General features: G+C 35.9%; 1 protein-coding gene across 8 annotated transcripts in view; it reads right to left on the bottom strand.

Annotated features, from left to right (window-relative positions):
• The window catches only part of CACNA2D1 (calcium voltage-gated channel auxiliary subunit alpha2delta 1), a 501,837-nt gene that overhangs the window by 377,763 nt on the left and 104,380 nt on the right, over window positions 1-19,694 (bottom strand). For all 8 annotated transcript variants that reach the window (XM_050782803.1, XM_050782805.1, XM_050782801.1 and 5 more), the window contains exon 3: window positions 15,201-15,317. In XM_050782803.1, coding sequence (XP_050638760.1) covers window positions 15,201-15,317 — 117 coding nt within the window. The remainder of the gene's footprint in view (window positions 1-15,200; window positions 15,318-19,694) is intronic.

A 19,694-nucleotide genomic window follows, 5' to 3' on the forward strand; every position in this document is an offset into this window, starting at 1 on the left:
AGTGAGCCACCACCTGACTCCCATATGCTGTTAGACACAACAATTTCACTTACATGACTTAAGTATAATAAAGCAATCAAAAGTTTTCTCGTATATGTGTAAAGATGTGCTATAAACAGTATTCATATCATCCATATAAAAAATAAACTATCAGAAGGAGACAGCTAAATAAATAATACATTCACAAAATGGAATACTATAAAATTAGTAAACAGATTTTATATAAGTTAATAGGCATTCACATAAAAATCTGAATGAAATACTGGTAAGTCACATACACACACACACACACACACACACACACACACACAATTATTCTAAAGGGTAGTCACCAAACTTTAAAAGGTAGTTTTTCTCTGGATAGTGAACACTTAAGAGAATTTTTCTTCTCACCTCATACATTTTTTAATTTGTTTAAATTATTTACAAAAATATATACTTGTATATTTACAAACATAAGATATATCAAAATCATCTAACACATTTAGTATAATCTAACATAGAGCCTACAGAAAATAAATCAGCTTTCACTGTAATGGATCATATGCAAATGAAAAAGTATGAATTTGTAGTTATACACTGCTTTATCATAGTGATCCCCTATAAAAGCACAACCTTCAACTCTGGCCTCAATGCTTTGAGAAAATTAGAGAATAAATATTCGATAATTTCCAGAACACAGTACAAATGAAAAAGGAATAAAAATTTGTCTACATAGGAATGTTAAAAAAATCAAGGCTTATTAAGTTACAGAGTTAAAAGCATATTGTTGAAAAGCACAGACGTAAGTCAGACATACCTGAGTATAAAACCTCCTCCACCTGACACTTGAGAGTGGGATGGGTGCTGGGTGTGGTGACTCATGCCTGTAATCCCAGCACTTCGGGAGGCCAAGGCAGGCAGATCAGTTGAGGTCAGGAGTTCAAGACCAGCCTGGCCAACATGGTGAAACCTCGTCTCTACTGAAAAATACAAAAATTAGCCTGGCGTGGTGGTGCACGCTTGTAACCCCAGCTACCTGGGAGGCTAAGCAGGGAAAATAGCTTGAATCTGGGAGGTGGAGGTTGCAGTGGGCCGAGATGGCACCATTTTACTCCAGCCTGGGCGACAGAGCAAGATTCTGTCTTGAAAAAGAATAAAATAATAAAATAAAATAAAATAGTCTTAACCCCCCCCCAAAAAAAAGTGAGATGGCTTTCACCTCAAAGTGTAACGGATTACAGACTGTAAGAAGACTGAAGAAGACTGTATCTTATCTTCAAACACAATAACATATCTTCCTCATAAGGTTATTCCGAAGATGAAATTTGATACTGTGTGTAAAGCACTTCCCACAATGTCTGGCAATAATGATGGCTCAGCAACTGAAAGCCATCATTACGTGCCAAGAACACTAAGCTGTGACGAACTGATGATAGCTCCTACCATCCCCAACACCCCCCATGCACATACATACAAAAATGAGATATTCTTCTAAAAAGAATGTCAATCAAAGTTTAGTGTACACAGGAGAGAGAAAAAAAAAAGCTTTAAATTACACAAGGACACAGAGGTTAGGAATCACTTCTTAAAAACCAAGCTAAGCAACAATAATGGGGTTTTACAATTGTGGAAGCTTAATCACTAAAAATATTTGAGAAAAGAACAGCCAACTCCCTCGCCTTGGTGGCTTAGACATTCAACTGTGCGAGATGAAAAGACCAAAAAACTGAAATTCCAAAATTCCATCAAGATGTAGGATTTGGGGCCAGGCATGGTGGCTCACGCCTATAAGTCCAGTACTTTGGCAGGCTGAGGAGGGAGTGGGAGGATCCCCTGAAGTCAAGAGTTTGAGACCAGCCTGGTCTCAAAAAAAAAAAAAAATTGTTTTTAATTAGCCAGACATGGTAGCATGTGTCTGTAGTCCTAGCTACTCGAGAGGCCAAGGCAGGAAGACTGCTTGAACCCAGAAGGTCAAGGTTGCAGTGAACTATAATAGCGCTGCTGCACTCCAGCCTAGGTAACAGAGTGAGACCCTGTCTCAAAAAAATAATAAAAATAAATTTTAAAAAGATTTATGATCCATGATACTTTAATTAAAGTAGCACAGCATTCCATCATTCTAATGGTAAATTGTGTCAGGAGATTTTTAAAAAATCGTAGAAAACTAATTTTGCAAATGTAGTTTTTGACTTTAGAAGCTTTAAACAATTATGGGCCAGGTGCAGTGGCTCACGCCTGTAATACCAGCACTTTGGGAGGCCAAGGCGGGTGGATCACAAGGTCAGGAGATCGAGACCACCCTGGCTAACACAGTGAAACCCTGTCTGCACTAAAAAAATACAGAAAAATTAGCCAGGCCTGGTGGCGGGCGCCTGTAGTCCCAGCTATGTAGGAGACTGAGGCAGGAGAATGGCGTGAACCCAGGAGGTGGAACTTGCAGTGACCGGAGATCACACCACTGCACTCCAGCCTAGGCGACAGAGCGAGACTCCATCTCAAAAAAAAAAAAAAAGAAGAAGAAGAAGAAGAAGAAGCTTTAAACAATTATGAAGAACAGATCCAAAGAACACCTGTGTATATATAAAAGCCAGAATGGGTTTGGGCATCTCACAATGGGCTTCTAACTTCATATTATTCAGTACAAGTTAGCAAGTGAATTTACAGAGGAAGATTTAGAGTTTATTTTATTCTGTGGGGAGATAATAAGGGGTTAACAAGGAAAAGGGAAAAGTAAACATCAACAGATTAAAAAATAAAGTTAACATTTAGGAATCAGACCACTTATAGTTCAACTCTATAAATGACTAAATGTTGTTTAATGTTAGCAAACATTACTTGATCAGATTGTCTTTGAATTTATGGGATACCATGAAGTGAAGTTCTCTTTAAAGATTCCACTATGTGAATCGAAGAGGTTGGCCTTGAATCAGCACCGTTTCTCTATATTTATTTTTACCCAAAACACTATTAACTAGCACATTCAGATCAGAGCATTTCTGTTGAGGCGAACTTGCTATTTTGTGGGGGAAAAAAAGAGGTGAAATGACATACAGATTTTTTTTTCTTTTTTTCTTTTTTTGCCTCACTTTGGGATTATCTTGCAACAATCATCAAGGATTTCATAGACTCTGAAGTCCCCAAGTAAAGTCTGACGACTATCATCATAGAAAGAACGCGGTACAAGCAGCTGAGAATCCCAAGTTCTGGTTCCAGCTCTACCACTAACGACCTATGTGCAGGACCAGCCAGCTTCAGTGGGTGTGAGACCTGTGCAGTCAGATGAGGCTGACTGACTTGGTGAGGACTCCACACTCAGAAGGACCCCATGTTTGGTTTCATTCTCTGATGCTGCCCTTTTGAAATGCTAATAATTTACTAAGAAGAGCCTCACATTTACATTTTGTACTAGGCTCTACAAATTGTGTAGTTTTTGCCTGAGCGAGTTTTGCAAGTCACTTGAGCTAATTCTCATTTTGCTCAAAGTAATCACAAACCCAACATTCCCTTTCCCCCATGCTGTATTACCAGAACATAAATTATACATTAGATACTGCTTTCTGATCCTAAAGCCAACTCTAAGAATCTCATTTCCAAGAGATTTCGTTTAGAAGACAGAGCCTATCACTGTTGCCCCAAACCTTTCCATGTCTGAACCTTCCATTAAATAATTAGGTGCCCTATACCATTAATTGTGCTTTCTATCTTAAAGGTATATTTGACTACTTCCTTTTTTTCAAAAGTGCCTTTGTTAAAATACCCATTTAGTGCTGACACTACTCCATGGAATGTGGGAGGAAAACGCATTCTCTAGCAATGACAGATTTACAACAGAAAGTGTGGTTGGCTGGGCGCAGTGGCTCACGCCTGTAATCCCAGCACTTTGGGAGGTTGAGATGGGTAGATTATATGAGGTCAGGAGTTTGAGAGCAGCCTGGCTAACATGGTGAAAACCCATCTCTACTAAAAATACAAAAGTTAGCTGGGTGTGGTGGTTGGTGCCTGTAATCCCAGCTACTCGGGAGGCTGAGGCAGGAGAATCCTTTGAACCTGGGAGGTGGAGGTCGCCATCATACTCCAGCCTGGGCGACAAGAGTAAAATTCCTTCAAAAGGAGAGAAAGAGAGAGAGAGCGAGTGAGAGAGAGAAAAGAAGTTGGAAGGAAGGAAGGAAGGAAGGAAGGAAGGAAGGAAGGAAGGAAGGAAGGAAGGAAGGAAGGAAGGAAGGAAGGAAGGAAGGAAGTTGTTTTAAAACACTTCACTGCTAATCTTTAGATAATACATTAATCAGAACAAAATGTTATAAAACTTAAAATGCTGAGTGTGGTAGAGAGTACCAGCACAGTTACAGGTAAATGGATCTGTCTCCTTGGTGTAATTGAAAAGGTCGTAAACACAGCACTTAGTGTTTCACCATCTCTTCTGTTTGGCCCCAAATTCCTACCATTATAATTACTTTAGACTTAAAAATCTATAAAGATGCCACTCCAGTGTGTAACTTTCCATTTACCACATTAACAAATGGTGTCAAGCAGGACAGGCATCTCCCACTTAAGCAGTAATCTGCTTCAGAAAAATCTGATGTTCTGAGTGCAAATTCTGATAGCCTATTATTTATTAAGTGAAAAAAATAGAGCATTTTTATATCAACCCAAACCCCTCACAACCAGCTTTCAACCACCTAAAGAAAACAGTAAAACAGACACTTGCCAAATGCCAAGGTGCGTGGACAAATGTTATAAACTATATATTAGGGTGTAAAGGGCTACAGGCATCATTTCCTCCTCACACAATGAACAGGATGTTAACACACAGTGTCTATAGGCCCTACTTGACCATTCACTGTTGGCAGAAAACATGCACATCTAACTGGGCACCTGGACTACATTTCAAGGCATCTCCACATGATTCTGATGTTCTACTATCTGTAACGTAAATCACATGTTATTTTGTTAAAGACATGAGACTGGAAGATGTCAATGTAAGTAGGTGCCTTATAAGCATCAGCAAAAAGCAAAACGAGAAACAAAAACGTCTTAGTGAGAGCTCAGTCTAGTCTGTGCAGATTGGATTTCAAAAATCAAGAGGCATTCCACTGGGCAATCATTCACTGGAAAGATATTCTGCAGGTTATGTCTGAATTTTATTCGGTAGCTAAACTAGCTAAACTGCACTCTAGGTAGGTGTTACAAGCTGTAGGGCAAGCAAAATAAATGACGTTGCTGACTTTAAAGCACTTAAATATAACGGTACTATGAGACCCCAGTAGAGCATTAATACGGCTTTCTTAGTTACAATAGCTCCACGTCAACTGGACAAGACTGCTTTGATTTAACTGGACAAATGACAGACAAATAAATTTTGGCTAAGATTATTGAGGTGCCATGGAGCTGAAAAACATGATGCAGCCACCTAAAAGTTAGATAACATAAACACAAGAATTCCAGCCCAAATCTCTCACTCTATGTAAGATGTGGTGAAGTCATTTAACCTTTCTTAGTTTCAGCTATGCACGGTAAAGATTAGGTAAGTTAATGTTGTAAGCTTTTAAACAAATAACAGGACACACAAGGGAACACCAAGTATTTTTGTAGATACAGCAGGTCTTCAAATAACGTTGTTTTGTTCGGTATCGTTTTGTTGTAACACTGATGAGAAAAAACGAAAACCAATTCCTGGCCAGAGCACTGTCTGTGTGGAGTCTGCATGTTCTCCCCATATCTGCACAGGTTTCCTCTGGGTACTCCAGCTTCCTCCAGCATCCCAAAGATATGTACATTAGGTAAACTGGCATGTCTCAATTGCCCCATGACAAGTAGCTATGGGTGTAGGAATGAGGGCACTTGGTGATGTGATGATGTCCTGTCCAGGGTAGGTTCCCATCTTGTACCCTGAGCTTCTGGGAGAGGTTCTGGCCACCCAACACTCTGAACTAGGATAATTACGTAAATAATTATCTTACTTGTTCATATTAATCTTTCTTAAATGTATGTATAGCTCACATTTATTTCAGTGTTTAATAACAGAAGTTTTTGGTGTTTATGAAAAGTTTAGTGATATTTTTGTGACCAGGAATATGCCATGGACACTTCACATTTGCTTATATCAGTCAGTGGGAAAATTGGGTTTGTTATATAGTATGTCATTTAAAGTCACAGTTTCCAAAAACCCATCAATGATGTTAAGTGAGAACTTATTGTATACACAACTGGGTTTGAATTCTTTGCTAGCTATGTAAGCTTGGGCAATGTATTCAACTTCTCCAGGCTTTCATTCTCCCATGTGTACAGTGAAAACAACTATATGTACTTCGCAGAACAGAAATAGTGTTAGAAATATATGGAAAGTGCCTAGCAAACTATCTGGACCATTGCAGACAGTCAATAAATGCTAATGATTAATTTGCCCCTTTTCTAGTAAAACTCCAAAAACTTTCACTCTTCTCCATCTAAGTAACCAGCTCATTCACTCATGCTTCTACATTCTTTTTACCCAAAACACTTAATTTCTTAAATTTCTGTCCTTTACCACAACTTCTTATTTCTCCACTGTTCCTTATAAATGTACACTTTATCCACATAAAAATGTCTACTCCCTTGAACTCTTATTTCTTGACCATTATCAGATCCTATCTAACATGGTTCCTGGTTTCAAATACTTCAACTACTGTTGACTATTCTCAAATATCCTTGATGTTTACAAAGTTTACTTTGCTAATCCTCAATCCTAGATGGATTCAACAGTCTTCTCATTCTATTAAGTTGGTGCAAAAGTAATTGCAGTTTTCTACTCTTCATATTATGCCAATCTGTGTTAGAGAAAGCTGATTTGATTATGAATATAACTGTTACATTGAAAGGTGGGGCTCCATATAAAAAATGCCCACAGAAAACAATGTTTCCTTTCCTCTCCTCTGCTTCTTTAAAATGATTTTTCTCTAGACCATCTTCCATAAAACTCATATTAAATCCTGAAAAAGTCTTGACATAGACATCAACTGGTGGGATATACATTGTAATTGAGAGTTCACCCAATTTTGTTCAGAGAAGCAATGGCCTAGCTAAAACTACATTTCTTATCCCCCTTGCAGCCAAAGGTTGCCCAGTGAGATAGACACAGAAGTAACAGAGTGGGATTTCTGGAAATCTCTTGAGTTACCTACCCATGTATATCTTATTACAGGAGGAAAAATAAATCCACACTCTGTTTAAATCATCTTTTGTTGGGTTGTCTATTAATCATACTTGAACACAACATTTGCCTTTCAGGTTCCCTAATTTTTCCATTCACCATTGTATATAAAAGTGTTATTGCTAAAAGTAGTCTCAGTTAATCAATTAAAATATTTAGTCTGGAATAAAAATCAAATATCTAAGCTTAATGTAAAATTCATTTAAAATCCCATTACTATGTTAGTACTGCTTCAGACCGAGAAACTTCAGATGGGGAATGTGGTAGATGGCTATGTCCACGCTCCAAGTTTTTCCTCCTGATTTCATCTTGACACTACTTAGCAGCTCAAGCACAGTGATTTCAGCAATGGCACTATGAGAAAGTTCACAATAGATGGCGTTTTCTTGACTATAATTATATGTTGTTACTCTCTGCAGCTGATGGATGTTCAACACTGACTTGTTTCTTTATTAAGATACTTTCCCAGTTGTTTGGAGGTACCCAGGACATTCAATTGCAACGTAATACTTCTGAGGGTCATTTAAACCCCAGCCCCTCAGCTCCCATTTGACAGTATATTTCTACCCTCTTTCTGCTAAACTAGTTTTGTTCCTGGCAGGAAGCCCTGTTGGGTCCTGTCCGAGACCAGCTCCATCTCACACTGCCTTGTTTTCTATGTAAGTTTATGGCCCTTGATACCGTGTCTCATTGCCCTGTCACCGGGTAAACATGTCGAGCCTCAGCACTTCCCTTTTAGCATCCACAGGCATGTATCAAATCCAAATAAATAAAAGTAATCTCAATTTTGCAAAACAATTAGTGGATTACCTAATCCCTTCACCACTCAGACTCAAAGGGAAATGTATTAGCTCTCTAAGTAATCTTCTCAAAGACATTTACACTACGATTACAGAGAAGGGTAAGCATACTTTTCTCCTTGGAGAAAGCAAATGGCACAACATTTTATACCTCTTTCAAAGGAATTTTTCTCCTGTTCTCTTTAACCTGGATAATTTATATCCTCCAGATAGATTCTGGATTAATGATCAAAATATGCACATCTACATAAACACAGAGTTTTCAGAAAGCTCTTTGAAATTCATATGTAGCTTGGAACCTCATTTTTAGAATATGAGGGTATTTTATATCTTCTGATTCTTCTCAGTGTTAGGAAGGCCCTAGATTTTATTCCTCAGTCATTTTACTTACCCATAATAGACTTCTTTCACCTTTTCTTACTTTGCTCTCCCAAATCTTCAACAAGTCCCCAAGACTCCCATAGCCCCTTCTATCTTTACATATAATATCCCCTTCTACTTGGCCAAGAGAAAAGTGGTCATCTATTGTGACTTTTAAATTTTCTCTACCTGCAAAACTGTCTTTATTTACATCTAATAATATTCCTTCTGTCCCAGTGAAAGGTTCCAAAATCTTTTCAAAGAAAATTGCATGACCTCGATCTCTCTCTGTCTGCTTTTTCTGGAATCATCCTTCAACATTCAGACTATATTTTTCTTATTTTCAAATTTCATAATTTCTGCTTTTCTAGCTATAAGCATGCTTATATGTCCTCCAGTGTCAAAAATAAACAAGAAAGAAAAACATGCTTTAGTAGTACTCCACATTTTCCTTCACTGTCCTACCAAACTTCATGAAAATCCAGACAAATTTCTTGCCAATGTTTCACTTTCCAATCACTCCTTAACACTACCATCTTTATTCTGTTCCAATGCATTCTATTGAATCTATTCTCACAAAAGTAAACCAATGACCCCTAATAGCCAAACACAATGAATTTTGTATTCTTCTTTGAGTCTCTAAAGAATTTCAGAATTCCTTCCTGGATCCTCTTTCTCACTTCTTTGGATCTAATTTTTCTTGAGTTTCTTTCCACATTTTTTAGTTAAAATTCCTAGAGATAAAGATCAGAAACCTGCATTTTTATAAAATGTTATTGGCACTGCTGACAAATAGAAATGATATAGAATGACTGGCCTAAGAGTTAAATAAAAATTAAAAAAAAAAAACTATTTGGTTAAATAACAATAATCTAGTACTTCCAGGAAAACAAAAACAAAACCTACTTTAAAAATCACTTGAGAACATTTGTCATGTTCCTCTTCTTGTTATCTAATCATAAGCTCAGTATCAAGGTTGAATTAAGAGTTGGAGTATATTACAGTATTTAAAGCTCCAAAATAGATTGGAGCAGCTTTAATTAAAGTTACCAGGACAACCAGAGGGAGACAGAATATGCCATAATTGGAAAGTGTCACCAGAAAAATTTGTTTATTGTAACCTTGATCCTATTTCCTTTGAGCAAAATGCCTAGAGACCTTCATTTACTGAGCAGATCCCCTTGGCTGGGCTGGTGGTGAACAATGAGACCACTGATTTCATTTACCTCCATCTCTCAGAAGGCCGCACTGGAGGTTGGATTGCTTTGTTGAAAAGCTTTCTCCTGTGAATTGTTCATTAACACTTGCAGATATTTCAGCCTAGTTCAAGCTGAAATGTATGTTCATAATAATGTTAAATGACTGTATCTTTTTTTGCTTCAAAACACTGTTTGATTTGAGATTGCTTAAGAATAATCCAATGATAATAGTCAGATAATCACTGCAGGGAGCCAGTTCCTGAGACACAGACATAGCAAATGTCAGAAAAACAAGTCATTTAGCAAACACATCTTGGAAATAAAAAATGGTTCAAATTATGAATGTGGGTTTAGAGGGGAAAAAAACTGGATTTTAGACAGAAGTCAAAGTTGAATTCTACCACCACCTCATGCTATCTACACAGTCTCGGATAAGAACATTGGTATTCTAACTTTCCTCATTTATAAAATAAGAATGCATAAATGTTTAATGTGTCGACTTCACAGAGTTTCTGTAAGGGCCTAATATATATGAGTCATCAGAATCATAACATGATTTTATATAGTAACAAGCCCCCCCTACCAAAAAAAAAAGCAAAATTGCTATCAAAGAGACAGCAACGAAAATGTTTTGATATCATTTTATCTTTCAGCTCTTTCTAAGGCTGGTAGATGCAGCTGATCAAAAGACAAAAGCACAAATGAGTGTAACGTAAAGTTGAAATAAGTAGTTTAGAGTCAAACATATAAACAAAAACAAGATAGCACATAAGGCAATAAGTTAAATTGACTTTTTAATCAAAAATATTATAAAAGATAGGATTAACAATTTAATCTTCAAATACATAAAATCCGTGTTCATGTATGCACAATAACAATTATTGCAGATACTAAAAAGCAATAATTTCACCCAAAAACCCTCCAGTTTTAATTTCCTTTTTTCAAAAACCTGAATTATCAAAGACTGTTAAGTAATTTCTTTAGAAGGCATATAAAAAAACAACCAGTTACATTTATTTTTCTCTCACAGTGTTTACATTTATATTTTCAGAGGTATCTTATGTTTATCAAAGAATAATAAAGGTTTTTAAATTTTTCAAACTCAAATTAAAATGAAAATTGTTTGAATACCATATATTCTCTTTCACTAAATCATTCTTTTGAAAATGGTTAATTGATACAGGATTCACTGAAAAATTAAAAGCCTTCCAGAATATTCCAACACCTAGATCATCCAATTATTCAGCATGGATGAATAGAAGTTTACAAAATACTGCTTAGCCATCATTTCTTCCTTGTTATGATTACACACTTCTTTAGGTCAAAGGATGTATTTGTGTAATAACTAGGAATGCAGATCTTGAAGTCAGACACACCTGAATTTGAATTTTACATTCAAATTCACATTCAAATTTCACATTCTTGCTGCTAAAAGTATAGTCTTCGTACCAGGAGCATAAGCATTACCTTATGCTTGGTGGCTTATTAGAAATGTACTGTCTCTGTCCAGATCTACTGAATAAAAATCTGCATTTTAACAAGAGCCATGGGTGATCTGCATGCATATTAAAGTTTGACAAGCACTGGCAAACATTACTTATTAGATATATTTCCTTGGGCAAGTTTCAGGAACTCTCAAAGTCCCAGTTTCTTCATTGAAAAATGAGACTAATACTGGTGTCTCTACCATAGCATTATTATGGGAAATAATTCGATGATGCTACTTAGTAACCACTCAATAAAGTCTAACTGGTATTAAATTTTATCATCTACCTTAGACTTGTATATTCATGATGTTTTCCACTATATTTACCTATAAAATTATATTAGTGTCCCACCCAGAAGAAATAAAGCTCCTTTAATCCAGATGTCTCCCTGAGTATAAGCCTACAACAAAAATACAAGCAAATTAACAATGCCATCTTGCATTCATTTACAATACAATGTAGCATATGTTTTTCTATTAGCCTCAAAATATTTCTCTTTGAAATCATGTTTTCTATTTTTGTAGAATCAAAGAAGTTAAGCAAAGAATTTAGTTTGAAAACAAACATGAATCTGTCTCCCTGAAATAAAATGGAACTATTCTACACTTAATTAGCCATTGTGTCTTCAGTATTCTGTCACCAGGTGCCTAAGATATTCTACTGATCCCTCACAAGACTCAAATAATGCACCAGGTGTCTTGAGCTTCCATTCCAAATGAGATATAAGAAAGTCTCCATAGGATTATACTTTAATCCAATTAAGGCAAGACATACACTATTTCATTCCACAACCTTTTTTAAGGGACTATGATGTCCAAATCACCTGCTTCCTACATCCAGAGGAAAAATGTAGATTGATAAAATCAATATAAATCTAATCATTTTCCACTGTCACCTGAATATTAATCACTTCAGTGGATAGCACCTTATTTTTATCAGATAAGTTTTTATTAAAAACATTTACATAAATAAATGCTTAAAAGTTGTATTCTCATCTCCAAAATTGAAGATAATAATGCTTTGAATTTTCCAGTAAAGAAAGTTTATCTTCCTATGGATTACTCAATTATTATTATTTTTATTTATTCATTTATTTATTTTTATTTTTTTGAGACAGAGTCTTGCTCTTTCGTGCAGTTTGGAGTGCAGTGGCATGGTCTCAGCTCACTGCAAACTCTGCCTCCTGAGTTTAAGCAATTTTCCCTGCCTCAGCCTCTGGAGTAGCTGGGATTACAGGCACCTGCCACCACACCCAGCTAATTTTTGTATTTTTAGTAGAGATGGGGTTTCACCATGTTGGCCAGGCTGATCTCGAACTCCTGACCTCAGGTGATCCTCCCAACTCGGCTTCCCAAAGTGCTGAGATTACTGGAGTAAGCCACTGCATCAGGCCTCAGTTATTATTTTTAATTAAATGTTTCAACTTCTAGCAACATGGCATAACAAAATTTCCAAGGAACATACCTGCTACACTACAACAATATCTTGGATACTTGAAGAAGCATAATATAAAGATTTAGAAGTATCTAAGAAAGCATAGAAAATTTATGAGGGTCAAGATATTTATAAAACATAGTAAACAAAAAAACTGAACTCTGAGTATTAAGTAAATAGGAAATTCAGAGTTGTATTGAGACAAATATCCATAAATATACTGAAATCTATACAATAAGAGGAACCAGGCTGGGCGCAGTAGCTCATGCCTGTAATCCCAGCTCTTTGAGAGGCCAAGGCAATAGGATCACTTGAGCCCAGGAGTTAAAGGCTTGCCTGGACAACATAGGGAGACCTCATCTCTACAAAAAATTTAAAAACTAGCCAGGTATGGTGGTACATGCCTGTAGTCCCAGCTGCTTGGAGGGCTGAGATGGGAAGGTTGCTTGAGCCCAGCAGGTTGAGGCTGCAGTGAGCAGTGATTGTACACTGCACTCCAGGCTAGGCAATGAAGTGAGACGCTGTCTCAAAAACAAACAAACAAAGAAAAAGAGGAGCTAAACTGAAGCTCCAGCATTATATCTAACAAAAGATGTATAAGAAGTTTATGAAAAAAAAATTGTTAAAGTTTATCAAATGGTGTAAAATACTGCTAAATGAGAGATACTATGTATAAATAGAAAGATAAAATATAATAAAAATATCAATTCTTCTCAATTTGATCTGAGTCAATATAATACAAATCAAAATCCCAGCAGACATGTTCCTGGATAATTATATGCTGAATCTAAAATTTAGATAAACAGTAAGAGTTTAAGAATACTCAAGATTATTCTGAAGAAGAATATAGTGAGGGACTTAGCCTATGTATTTAGTCTGTTCTCACACGGCTAATAAAGACATACCCCAGACTGGATAATTTATAAAGGAAAGAGGTGTAATTGACTCACAGTTCCACATGGCTGGTGATGCCTCACAATCATGGCGGAAGGCAAAGGAGGAGCAAAGTCACATTTTACATGGCAACAGGCAAGAGAACATGTGTAAGGGAATTCCCCTTTATAAAACCATCAGATCCTATGAGACTTACTATCATGGGAGCCACACGGGAAAGACCCACCCCCATGATTCAATTACCTCCCACCACATCCCTTCCACAACACGTAGGAATTATAGGAGCTACTATTCAAGATGAGATTTGGGTGGGGCACAGCCAAATCACATCAGCCTACTAGATATTGAGCTGGACAAGGGAAGGCAAACTATTTTATAAATGCCCTGGAAAAATTCCTTGGAAAAAATAATTTGAAATGCAGACTGAAATTATATACTCATATAACTTGCAAGTGGACTAAACACATAAATGCAAAAGACAAAGCTTAGAATCAGGTAAAATGAAATATATTAAATTATGTGTATAACCTCAGGGTAGGCAAGGATTTCTTAAAGAAAACACTCTACAATACTAATAATTAAAAGAAATGTTGACTTTGCAATAAAATTAAGAATTTATCTCATAAAAAATCACAATAAAGGCAATGGACAAGGCATACACTTGAAAAAGATGTTTGGGTCATATATAACTAAAATGAATTAGCATCAGGAATACATAACCTACAAATCAATATTTTAAATTACAAAAAAATTTCACTGAAGAGGAAACAATAAAGGCAAATGAATATACAGCAAAATGTCTCCTTCATTAGTGACAAGCAGAGGTACTATTTACACTCATTTGATTGCCTATAATTAAGAAGTGTAACACTTTCACATGTCGGCCAGCATATGTATCAATGCGGGCTGATATACAACTAGTGAAGATCTGAACTGATACAATTATTTTGGAAAACAATTGTCATATTTTATAAAGCTGACTCTGCGAATACACTACAATCTAGCAATTCTACTCTCCTGTATTGACCCTACAGATATTCTTGCACATAAGTACTATGAGACTTGTTCAAGAAAATTCAGCAGCACTATTCATAATAGCATTCATCTAGAATAATCCAAATAATTTACCTACAGAGACTAAATGAAGGAATTGAGATACATCCTCATAAAATAATATTTAACTGAAAGAATGAATTAAATCTAAGTGCAAACATACATATAAATCATACAAACATAATATTGATGGAGAAAACCAAGTAGCTGAAGACTACATACAGTGTGACATGAATTTGATAATGCTAAAAAGTAAGCAAACTAAAGAATAACTTGTTCAGCAAAGCATTTTTGTGGGGAAAAACTATTTTTAAAAAGAAAAAAATGGTAACTTGAATATCTAGCATTTTGGCCACCTCTAGCAGAGAGGAAGGGTGATGGAATAAGAGACTATACAACTAAAGAGGATGAAAATATTCTGGGTTTTATGTTGTGTAAACATGTTCAATTATTATTATCTATCATGATGTACATATGGATTTAAACATGTTCAATTATTATCTATCATGATGTACATATGGATTTAGACATGTTCAATTTATTATTATGTATCATGATGTACATATGGATACATATAATCAATTAAACATATATTATTAAAATATAATAGTAATATAAACTAAAATTAGAAATATTTAGGGTTTGCAATTAAACCATAATATCTCATCTTTTATGAACATATCAGATGAACACAGTTACTAAGAAGAAGAACGCATATCAAAGAAAACCCCTCAATAGGGCATGAAAATTAAATAATAGATAAGTAAGGAAAATAATAAAATTAGCAGATCCGATTTAAACTCACCACCAGGGCTTTAGATCTGTTGCTTAGAAGTTTCTCAATATCCCTGGCTGCAATTTCTACCAGCTGGCGTGCATTATTTGGTTCCACAGTATACAAATCTTGATATTTCTCATAAATCTATGTGAAAGAAAAAAAAAACAATAAGAACAATAGTTACTTATTTGGCTTACAAGTTCCCATTAGAATGTATTTAAAACTATAAACAACTGATTAGACACACCACCCTGTTCTTTCTTTATATTGATCGTTTTGGAGTTTGAGTGTGTCAGGAAAAAATATGTAAATATAAATTTGCTCTAAGACCACCAGCTTGCCAAAACAGAGGTTATGTTAACAGGTTGTAAAACGTCTTGTACCACAATGGTTTGTACATGCAATTTTGAAGCTTGATGCTGCACTGTCCAATCTCGAAACTGGGTATTATCTGTCATCAGCATCGTAAGAGAAAGGGTACCATCCTAGACAACAGAAGGCAAAGTGAGCATGGGAGGTCAAACCTGGAGGAGTGTGGAAAACAAAGGTAGGAGGAAGGGTTATGTGCTACAGAATGGAGAGAGAGAGAGAATACATATAAAGCCCCTGCCCATGTTCATCTAGATAACAAGAGGAGCTTTAGGGACAGTTCACAGATAGAGGAGATGAAGGTCATTAAGGTTTTGGTTAGAACTGTAATGGTGTATTTATTTGTTATTATCAAAGTAAATGCCGCTGTTAGTTTTTAATCACTGAATTAAAGCACACTGAAATTAAGCTAGGTGCCAAAAGAAAAATTTGACTACCTTTCTGGCTCACCTTAGTGTCTATGGAAGGATTTCCCCAGAGTGGCATAAGCTGCACCTGTCTTACACAGCCTGTACACTCTCAGCAGGAGAGGAAGAATTAAAGAAAGGGTGGTTGGAGGGGAAGCAGTCACAGTGTTTGTGGCTGGAGGGCTGAGATGAGAAGGAAATCCCTCATGCATCCAACAGATGGGGTGCACATGCATGACTAAACCATCTTTGAAAGCCAGGACCTGGCAGGTTTTTACTGTCTTATGAGAAGTGAATCCAGGCACATACAGGAACCAGTTCAACCCTGCTTTTTTCTGGCACAACTCCAACATTCTGCTTTACTACCAACAGGTTCTACAGTATGATCCCAGCTGCACACTGGTAACACTGGTGCATACTGGCTTCAGATGAACACAGATACATACTGACATTTATTGACTACAGAGCATATTAGTTTTACATGGACTTACAATTTTTTATTTGAAATTAAAATTTAATTGAAATTAAAATTAATATTTTGTAAAGATTTAAATCCATTTTTACTCCTAAAAGTGACTCACTCACACTATGAGGTTTTTCCATACTCATGTGAACTTTGAACTTGTAGGTTTTCACTCAAAGTACTCAAGGCACGTTAATTTAGTGACAAAATCTCCATATTTGGATTCATCCAGGAGTCCTGCATTTTACTAGATTGCTTATGCTTTCTGCTAAGGGGCAGATTATTGAACTCTGTTTTTTTTTTTTTTTTAAGACCCATGTCATCCATGAAAAACTTCATCCAATGCAAAGCTTTCTCTTTCATTTCAGACTAAGATAAGATTCAGGAATATTGATTAATTGATTTGGGGTACAAATAGATAAACTTCAACATCACTTTAATTGATCCAGGATACGTAGTTCTTTGCAGTAAAACCAATAGAGCTAATTGGTGTGAAATGTACTGTGCATTGTACCATTAATACCTTGTTCATTTCTCTATGCAGTCTAACCTCCTTCCTGTGGTATAGGGAATACAATACACTTCATAGGTGGAGATTAGTTCAGATGTGCAATCTATACTTCAAGTAATGTCATTTATTAAGTCTCTTCATACATGTGCCAGACATATTAATTGTTTGGTGCTTTAAGGAATAAATAGATTATAAGTACATGGAAACAATTTATTTCAAGTATGTATCTACTCAAATATATAAATTTATATCTATCAAATTTCCTTTTAGGATAATTTTTAACTACTTAACAAAAACAAGATCTAACTCACAAATAAATGTGAAAAAAATAAGTCAAGAAGCTTAAGTCTAGAACCCCCAGTGTAAATATCTGGATGTATTATTTTATATATAAAGCCACAACTGAAATGTTTTCTTTGGTAATAAAAATAAATTAAAATTATATCACTCTCCCCCAAAAAAACTAGCTCTTGCTTCTGGTTCCAAAGACTACAATCATCTTTGTTGTCATAAGAGCTATTGCAAAGCTCTCCTGATATATGTTTAGTAAATAATTTTCAGAATAGAAGGTTTCATATGGAGTTTTATGGTCATACAATATATTTTCATAATATGTGTATATTTCCAACTCTTTCCATCACTAAGACATATTTCTACAATATTTCATGTATTAATATTTCAAACACATCTTGAGGTATCTTTTCCTCTTCTTCAGCTTACTGTTTTGTAAATAATTATCTGCTTTGCCATTTTATCCAATTTCTTTCTTGAAGGAAAAATAGCACGGTGGAAATAATATGAGTTTTTGGCACCAGACAGAGTTACATTTCAATCATGTCAACTCTTCACATGCTGTGCAATACTGGCCTTCGTTTTTTCTCTACTAGAAAGAATGTAGCATATAGAGAGAGTTCAAAACAGGATGCTTTTCCTCCTGATACACTTGTATGCTTTAGCTTTCCTACAGTTCAAGTTCTCCTGCTGCCACCCTGACGTAAGTCTTAACAAAAAGAATATTTGTCACCTGTACATTCTTCCTTTCCTACAATCTTAACCAACTGGCTTTAATGTACTTCCGTTGTAACATTCAAAGACCAAGTTCTCTGTGATGACAACATAGATTATGGTTTGTGAGATAGGCAGAAAAACCATAATCTATGTTCTAAATATCTTTGTTATAATTAAAATAATATGTTAATTATGCTAATTAGCTATGTTAACATAATCTATGTTCTAAGTCACTTTGCTCTAATTAGGTCCACAGTTCCAAGATAATCATCACAATTATACATTTTAAAATAACTTCAAATGCAATATCTAAAAAATGATATTACTCAATGATATAATTGCTTAACAAAATTCCTAAAGAAACCTCTTGGAAATCATAATACAGATGCCCCAGAAATATTTACTCAAAACTAAATATGCTTCCAAGCTTTTAGATGACCTAAATTTTTAAAAAAAATTTTATTAAAAAAAAAGTTTTTTAGAGACAGGTCTCACTATATTGCCCAGGCTGGGGTGCAATGGCTATTCACAGTGGCAATCATCCTAGCCCTCCTGGCCTCAGGTGATCCTCCCATGTCAGCCTTCCGAGTAGTTGGAACTACAGGTGCATGCCACTGCACCCAGCTATATCATTATTAGCAATCAATTTAGGCAGCTACTCTATATCACTTTTAGGTGTTTCACATACATTATATTATTTATTCACTTTAAGAAATCTATAATATACATTTAATTAACCATTGTATTAGTGAGAACAATGGGATTCAGGCTGTAGAATACCTGGAGGGAGTCTGAATCGCACTTCATCATAAAAGAGCAAACCAATGCCCAGAGCAGCCGAAGGTGAATGGTAAAATGTGGCATGTTTAGGCAAAGTGAATCTGCAATGCCACTCTATGCCCTGAATCTTGCTTGGCTTCAGCAGGATGTGGACATTTAAGAAAGCCCTTTGAAATGAGCAAGAAAGGAACAAGGGTCAGTATGTCTGCTAGGAGATAGGCTCTGCACACAATCAAATAAATTCTAATGCAGAAGCTGAGAGATGGAAAGTGGGAAGCAGATGCCCAGCTGAAGGATAATGGTAAAGAATCACCTAGAGCTGAGGGGCCCTAAGCAGGTTGAGAAGATTGGCCAAGTTCTAAGTAGCAGTCAAGTTCACTATCTATATCAAGAGAACAAAAGCAAGCAAATACACCAGATATCTTGTCACGTAAGTTTCTCCCTACACCCAGGCACTGAGAAACAAAAGTAAAGAAGATTAGAGAAATATCAAAAAAGAGATAGAACTTACTAAATCCTTAGTGGACCACAAAAGGTTGTTTTGATCTGAAAGAGGCTAACATTCAAGTGATTAAATTAATTTTTCCCACTCCTAGGGAAGACAATGGCAGCTCATAAGCAAGTTAAGTTCCCTAAAGGGAAACAGTCAAATTTCTGCATATTAAATCTTAGATATGTAAATTTTGACAACCCCATCTCCCAATACTTGCATGTGTACTTTCGTTCCATGGAAATTGGCTTGGACAAGCAATCAAGATTCCTGTCATATCCACAGACATCTTTCTGAGGGATGCTTTCCCTTTGACAGTCCCTGATGAAATAGGAGCTCCCTTACATATGGCTAGAAATATTCTAATGTATGGCCTTGTCCTTGACTTCTAACCAATTATATCAGGACTTTTATCAGACTTGCAAGCCGTTAACTTCTGAGTCAATGGCATGTAAAGAGCCAGATACAAAAGACCTGTATAAATAAACACACT

Source organism: Macaca thibetana, chromosome 3 (genome assembly GCF_024542745.1).
Source record: "Macaca thibetana thibetana isolate TM-01 chromosome 3, ASM2454274v1, whole genome shotgun sequence".
Classification (NCBI taxonomy): Eukaryota; Metazoa; Chordata; class Mammalia; order Primates; family Cercopithecidae; genus Macaca; species Macaca thibetana.